Raw genomic sequence first — 7,772 nt, 5'->3', positions numbered from 1 at the left:
CTCTTGTTGGAACACCACTGCAGTGGGTGTAGTCCTGACCCTCGGACACGAGCTCAGCTCCTCTGCTGACATTTCATTGAAGTTGGTTTACCTTCTCGTTTTGCTGTAGGCCATAGATGTCCACCAGCAAGAAGTGGCCATCGTTGCGTGGCAGATAACGCCAACTTGTATGTGTTTGGAGGCTACAATCCTGACTATGATGAGTCTGGTGGGCCAGAGAATGAAGACTACCCGCTCTTCAGGGAACTCTGGCGGTACAACTTTGCTACAGACACCTGGCATCAGATGGGCACTGAAGGCTACATGCCCAGGGAACTAGCCTCCATGTCACGTACGTATGGAAATTCAATTCCTATGCGCCTACTCCCGAAGCTATTTTAATCAGTGTCCCTGGTGGAATGCAAAACCAGGCAAGAACTGGGAAATCTGGATCCTGTTTCCAACCCTTCCGCAAGTAGGCCTTGAGTTTGGGTTGGGTTTGTGATTGTTTTTTCTTTCCCCTTTCGCTTGGGTTGAGGCAGTGGGGAAGAAAAAATTTCAAACGCAAGAGGTAGTGTCCAGGTATTTAGCTTGATAGTTGCAAGGCACCTGCGCTTTCAGCAGCTGGGTGCTCAGTGCAATCAGACATCTCAAAGCATCTAAAAATAGATCTCTTTGTTCGCTAGCCATTTTTAAAAGTAGGCCTTTGGTTACCATGGTTTTAGCTTTCATTCTTTCTCGTTTAGAGCATTTCAAAGCCATAGATGTGTGGTGTGAATTGCAGCGTATTTGAACAATATTGAACACTCGCTGCCTACTGCCTCCAGGGCAGGGAATCGTTCTGTTTTACTGCGTCTCACAGCAACAAGTATCTCTGCTCTGTCTCTCTCCTCTAGTTGTATTGCACGGCAACAACCTGCTTGTGTTCGGGGGCACCGGGATCCCCTTTGGGGAGAGTAATGGCAATGACGTCCACGTCTGCAACGTTAAGTACAAAAGATGGGCCCTGCTCAGCTGCCGAGGAAAGAAACCGAATCGAATCTATGGCCAGGTACGAAGGACACCCCTTGTTGAGGCACACTGAGTGTGCCTGCGTACGCTGCTCTGTCTCTCACAGAAAAGGGGCCAGAACACGGAGATCTCTTCTCTGCTACTAACTGGAGTTGTTCTCGACGTCCGTAAGCGTAAGGAAAGGCAGATACCATGCATAAAGAAATAGAGCAGTCTCGGTTCTTCGAGATTTTAAAGGAAATAAATAGTTTTCTTGTAGTTAGAAAAGCCAGAATTTTTTAACTAAATGTCAGATGCAGCTGAATGAAAAAGTATGTCCAATTTAAGGAGTGGTTGGTAGTGTCTGGAGTTGCTGTCTAGCCTCATCAAAGCCTTTAAAACCCCAAAACTATAAATGAAAACAGTGTTTGGTAGGTCTTATTTGTATTAGAATAACAACTTTTAAAACTGTCCATAATGTCCTGGATGAGCATGGTGCACAGAAAACTAGATTCATTCTCACAGGAGGACTGCCAGCTTTTTCTGTGCTTTCCAGTAATACTGCCAACGTACTTGTGGTGCAGACATTTATAACCCAACTAATTTTTCATTCAGATGTGCGCCAGACACTTGGGGGAAGGAAAGTAGTCTTCCCCTTGCCCAGTTCAGCTCGAGCTGACCTTTGGCAAACAGGCAGTTGGGAGCAGAAGGAGCTACATCTCTGCCCACCTTGGACTGCGTCAGGGAATGGTGCCTGCACCGCCGTCGCAGTTTCAGTAGGCTGATAGTCCGTGTGCTTTGGGCTGTCTCCGTTGTTTAGTCTGACTTATCCACTGTGTTCGGGACTTTCACTGTTACGCTTAATGCCCTTGGCTATCTGATACCTGATTTATAAGGTTCTCTGTAAGAGTATCTGTATAAGGTCAGCGTGGAAGAGCTTGAGGGTTAACTGTACTTTGGTTTTAGCTCCTGGGAAGCCCTGCTGCACAGATCTGTCTTGTCTGATATCTGAAACTCAGCAGCTCCACTTCTTGGTCCTCATCTCGTGACCATGGAGTTACTTTCTGTTCCTGCAGACATCCCCCTATCTTTCGCGTATCGTCCTTGTTTGCCCTTCATGTTCCTCTGGAACATGTCATTTTGTAAGTTGTAGGTAGAGCTTAACAAGCAGTGTCTTACTTTAGGAGGGTGGGAATTCTCTCTTTTTCAGACACTGATGGCACGTGTCCTTTCTAACTGGTTTCTCTCTGTTACCTTCCAGGCCATGGCTATCATCAATGGTTGTCTCTACGTGTTTGGAGGAACAACCGGTTACATTTACAGTACTGACCTACATAAGCTAGACCTCAACACTAGAGAGTGGATCCAACTGAAACCGAACAATATGTCCTGTGACATGCCAGAGGAGAGGTGAGAAGCCGAAGAGTCTCAGCAAACTTTCCCACAGGAGAGTCACTGCCTTTACTGGGACTCAGAAGCAGAGAGAGCACAGACAGGCTTCTGGGCACTCCTAGAGCAGTGTTTTGGGCTGCAAACCTTGCACCACCAGTGCTCCAGCAATCTGGCAAGCAGGGGGATGTAGGGGGTGAAGCCTTTGGCAGGACACTGATCTGGACTGTGTAGTGCCAGAACAGAACTGGGGACTTGGGGCGACTTGTGAGTGCTGAGGAGGGGAAGAGGCTCTGGTTGAACTCCGTCGCTTGTCCTATTCTGTAGCAAGGTGTGGAGGAAGGAGGGGACCATCTTAGTGAGAGAAGGGGATGGAGTATTGAGGGCCATCGTGGTGCTCCATAAATCATTGTACTTAAATTCCACGATGCTTAGCTCTCAGAAAATGCCTTTCAAGCTTCTGGGGTGCTGCTTAGATTGCTTATGAAAGCTTACACATCTTCTGAATGGTCCCAGCTTGAGGGACTGATACAGCACAGCCAGGCTTGCATGTCCACTTAAACCGCTCGAATTTGACAGCGTTTTCCAGAAGGCTTTTGTTGTTGCTCACTTCACTAATTCCTTGTGCTGCTAAATGTCCTTTTTTGCACCTTCAGGTACAGACATGAAATCGCACATGATGGTCAACGGATTTATATCTTGGGAGGTGGAACTTCCTGGACAGCTTATTCCTTAGATAAGGTAAGGTGATCAGAAACCTTGAGTGCTTGCCTGGATAGGATATTTTCTGCAGTGAAGCGTAACCTGCACAGTCTCTTCATCTGGCTTTGCCTGGACAGCTTAGTAAAAAAATAGATAACTGGGAGCAGATTGTTTTCCTATTTCTGTAAAAACCGGTGTTGCCACCAACGTGTCCCGTTACAGATGCTGCATCTGTGGTACCCATACCGATCTGCAAAACAGCTTCATTTCTGTAGACCTGTTATCAAAGATTCTCATTTAAAACACTTAGGACATATTTTTAAATGATGTATTTGTGCCAAAACGGGAAAGTGCCAAAGGAAGGAACTCTTTGATGATAAATTCAGATATTGATATGGTGACTCTTTTCTTGTCTTCTCCCTTAATCATGTGCTTTAATTTCCTTTCTTGTGGTAAATGTTTTTCTCCAGTACAGTTTGGGGAGGGAAGAGTGAATTTATCTTGAACGCTGAAATGATAAACGAGGAGACTTTAAATAGTGCTCTGCTTCCAAAAAAAGTTGAAACTGCAGCAGTTAACATAACTTTCTCTCTCCATTCTCTGCATTTCTTTTCTCTTTACAGGCAGCATGAGTTAGGTATTTCTAAACACTTTTGAGAACTGCAGGATGTGGTTTTTAATCTGTCCATTATTTTCAAAAGCAGTATTCTTTTTCTTCAGCTGTGGGGCTCTAATAGCAAAGCCTGCAATGAAAGCTTTAGTAAGCTGGTACGATTTCCTGCAATGAAAGCTTTAGTAAGCTGGTACGATTTGAAGGCGATTTTATACCTGCTTAGTCACTGGCTGCGATTAGCTATTTTTCTGTTTACACTTAGTGAAAAAGAGGTGTTATTTATAGTGGCTCCCTGGGTCAGAGCCTGTAACTGCGTCATCATAGTGCTGGGAGAGCCAGGAGGAACTAATGGCTCCTCTTTGTCCCTTCAGATCCATGCGTACAACCTTGAAACCAACACCTGGGAGGAAATTGCCACAAAACCTCATGAAAAAGTTGGTGAGTCTGGAAGTTCCCGTGTCTTTCCCTGTAAACCAGAGTGGACAAGATGCTGGAAGATGCTGTTTTCTGGCAGGCTGGAAGCCTTTTTCATAACCTTGTGTTACAGTGCGTGACTTAACGCTGACTTCAAGGTCCTGCTTGTTTAGAGGTTTAGCAGTGAGGACTAACCCATCTGAAGCATATTTAGAGGTCTGGCTTCTCTCCCTCCCCCGGTGGGAAAGACGATAGCGGCTGGCTCTCCTCCCAGGAGAAGATATGCATCATCTCTGCTCCCTCTGAGGGACCATGTGCTGGCCTGGTTAGCAGCAGGGGTTTCCCTGAAACCTTGTAGGCCCTTGGCTGCCGCTTTTCACCAGCCAGAGGTGAGAGCCGGAGTCTGTGGGGAACGAGATTCCAGCACATTTCTTCCTTCTGCGCAGAGCAAGTAGGAGTCAAACCTGAAACAGCTGGTTGCTAAATTAGAGATGTTATACCTGCGACTGTACGAAAGCAGAAGCCCCTTATAAATGAAACAAGCGACTCCTGTCCATGATTATATGTTGAGATATAATCACCACTTGCCCGAGCACTTCGAAGCAACTATAGTTGATGCTTTTTTTGTTACTCTCCTCAGGCTTCCCAGCAGCCAGAAGATGCCATAGCTGCGTTCAGATAAAAAATGGTAAGATCTGCCTCTTGCAAATCGGTGTATCTTATGCAATCTAGCAATGGCAAGCCCATCCTTCTAGCCTGAGAGATGCTGGCCTCCAACACGTTTGAGAAAACTGCGGGGCGCAACGTGTCTTTTCTGGAAGAGAATTTCTTTCTTGTTAACAGGCCTTAAGCTGCCCAGTTGGCACCACTCTTCATATGAGGGATCTTGCTGCTGTGGGCAAATACAGTTCTGCACTGCACAGTACTGTCGCTCTCTGGAATTGTGCAGTATTTTGTGCAACACCTAAATCTCCTTTGGATGTGTGGCCACTTCAGTGTAAAATATCATGTATTTTAGCCACAAGTGTCAATGGTACTTTGCAACTTACTGGTTGCAAGCTCACGAACAGGTATGGATGGTGCTACTGCCACAGCTCAGTGACCGACCCGTTAGCATTACAGTCTGCTGTGAAAAGTAAAGTGGGGCCAAGTCCTGGAAGCCGAGTTCTTTAGAGACAAGATAGTTCAGGGGTTTCTTTGATAGTGGGTCCTTTTTGCAGTGGTGTAAATCTGAGATGCTCATATGGAGTGGATTATGAAGCAGTAGCAGAGTTAGCACATGAGTCTTTCCATTCTCTGGTAAAATGAGGGCTGTTTTCATATGTTGGGACCTGTATGGAGCTTAGTAGAGCCTTTTGTTCTTCACTTTGATCCTCCAAATGTTCTTGCTGTAAATCACTTGTGCGGTGCTGTTTGAGGCACAGCTTAGAGAGGGCTCTGCATGTGCAGTCCATGTTCAATTACCCACAATTTTGAGCAGTAGAGTGTTCCTTCAACTAGTTTTGAGCCTCTCCTGTAGCCTTACCGTCCTCCAAGAATGCATTCCCCCAAACTTAATAAAAACCAAATTGCTCATAATGAACTGAAGAAGCAGTTACAATATTGATTCTTCTTTTCAAAAACTCTTCAGATCAGTTACTGAATGCTGTATATTAAAGGGTGCTGAGCCATGCAGAAGAGTGATACTCCAGATTATATTTCTTAGGAGTGCTAATTGTGCCAATAAAAGTAAGGCAGGAGCTGGAAGATGCTTCCAGTCACCTTCATCAGCAGTATTTTGCTGCAGCGCAAGCCTCTGAGTTGAGAAATTGGGCAAAGCCGGGAGGAAGGACCTGTTTCTGGCAGGCAGCAGGACTAGAAGATGGGGCTGTGGCTGCTTCCCGTGGGTTTAAAACCACTAGAATCTGACCAAACTTGGGTACCTGTGAACTCAGGTTAGCTAGGGCTTAATACAGCTTCTTAAAGCAGGGGTTGCACTGCACTCCTCCTTCTCAGTGGCATTTAGCTCCGAGTGTGCCATGGTGGGGCTGTGATCACTGGCAGGCTGGGAAGTGAACGTGAGCCAACAATCTGCGCTCGCAGCCCAGAAAGCCAATCGTATCCTGGGCTGCGTAACAAGAATCGTGGCCAGTGGGGCGAGGGAGGTGATTCTCCCCCTCTGCTCCGCTCTGGTGAGACCTCATCTGGAGTCCTGCGTCCAGCACAAGAAAGAAATGGACCTGTTAAAGCAGGTCCAGAGGAGGGCCACAAAAATGATCAGAGGGTCGGAAGACCTCTGCTGTGAAGAAAGGCTGAGAGAGTTGGGGTTGTTCAGTCTGGAGAAGAGAAGGCTCCGGGGAGACCTTATTGTGGCCTTTCAGTATATAAAGGAGGCCTATAAGAAAGATGGAGAGACGCTTTTTACCAAGATCTGTAGTGACAGAGCAAGAGGCAACAGTTTTAAACTAAGAGAGGGAACTGGACATAAGGAAGAAATTCTTGACTGTGAGGGTGGTGAGGCACTGTCCCAGCTTGCCCAGAGAAGCTGTGGCTGCCCCATCCCTGGAGGTGTTCAAGGCCAGGTTGGACGGGGCTCTGAGCAACCTGATCTAGTTGAAGATGTTACTGTCCATGGCAGGGGGCTTGCACTAGGTGATCATTAATGGCCCCTTCGCAGCCAGACCATTCTGTGATTCATATAAGTGGCCTCTGTTGGTATGAACGGCATGCTGGAACTGATTTGGGAGGTACTGAGTGCTTGTGTTGAGGTAAAATAAGTGTTGTTACTAAAACTGTTTCGCAAAGGTGGTTGTTGACTTCGGTCACCACACGTTCTGCAGCTGCTGAACGAAGGATGGCTGGGCCTGTAAGCACCATGGGTTTGCTGTCTTACAGATGTGTTCGTTTGTGGAGGCTACAATGGAGAAGTGATTTTGGGAGACGTTTGGAAGCTGAATCTGCAAACTTTCCAGTGGGTCAAGCTCCCAGCTGCCATGCCGGAACCAGTGTATTTTCACTGTGCTGCTGTCACACCAGTAAGTGACTCATTTCTTTCCTACGTAGCTGAAGTTCAAGTCGTTCATCCGAGCACTCTTGACGTTCGTGTGGGCTGCAAATAGAGCTGAATTGATGTTACCAAGGAGGTGACCTCCACTGGATGCGGTATCTTGATGGAGGCTGAGGGCTGGTGTGTGGTTACTGCATTGACTCCTTTTACTCCTGCTGCTGTTTGAGGAGTGGTAGCACTCAGTATGTTCTGCTTTTTAAAAGCAGTGATGTGGAATTTTACCTTTTAAACTCCCATCAGCTCCTAGGAGTTATTCCATGTGTGAATAGCTGTTCTTGTTTGCAAAAGGCAAAAAAGCACCAATACTCCCCCAGCTTAAACTGGTTTTAGGCTACTGAGAACAGCCTGGGTTGAAAGATTAGCGAGTGAGCAGCCCTCTTCGGAAATCACTGCTAAGGGGTAGGTTGGTATTGCTAGAGCTTTTTGCCATAACTAGAAGCTTAGAGACCTGTGGTTGATAAGCAGCAGGCAGCAAGAAATGCATTTAGCTGTGGCTTCAGCTTCCTTCAGCTGATTGTCACCTTAGGGCAGCGTGCGAGGGCAGAGATTTGGGTTCTTTGGTTATAAGAGCAGGTGTCACCTAGTTTGGAAGTTGTTATAAATGCTGCTCTTTCTGGGAAACTGTAGGGCTGCTGAAGG

The 7,772-nt window shown here is 46.6% G+C and overlaps 1 protein-coding gene across 1 annotated transcript in view; it reads left to right on the top strand.

The window, feature by feature from the left end:
- Positions 1 to 7,772, top strand: part of KLHDC10 (kelch domain containing 10) — a 22,334-nt gene that overhangs the window by 13,703 nt on the left and 859 nt on the right. The window contains exons 2-8 of the mRNA XM_009883032.1: positions 83 to 331; positions 876 to 1,030; positions 2,231 to 2,379; positions 3,015 to 3,099; positions 4,045 to 4,111; positions 4,728 to 4,775; positions 6,962 to 7,101. Of these exons, the coding sequence (XP_009881334.1) occupies positions 83 to 331; positions 876 to 1,030; positions 2,231 to 2,379; positions 3,015 to 3,099; positions 4,045 to 4,111; positions 4,728 to 4,775; positions 6,962 to 7,101 (893 nt within the window). The remainder of the gene's footprint in view (positions 1 to 82; positions 332 to 875; positions 1,031 to 2,230; positions 2,380 to 3,014; positions 3,100 to 4,044; positions 4,112 to 4,727; positions 4,776 to 6,961; positions 7,102 to 7,772) is intronic.

This window comes from Charadrius vociferus, unplaced genomic scaffold (assembly GCF_000708025.1).
Source record: "Charadrius vociferus isolate BGI_N301 unplaced genomic scaffold, ASM70802v2 scaffold32, whole genome shotgun sequence".
Classification (NCBI taxonomy): Eukaryota; Metazoa; Chordata; class Aves; order Charadriiformes; family Charadriidae; genus Charadrius; species Charadrius vociferus.
This window is presented reverse-complemented; position numbering and strand designations above follow the sequence as displayed.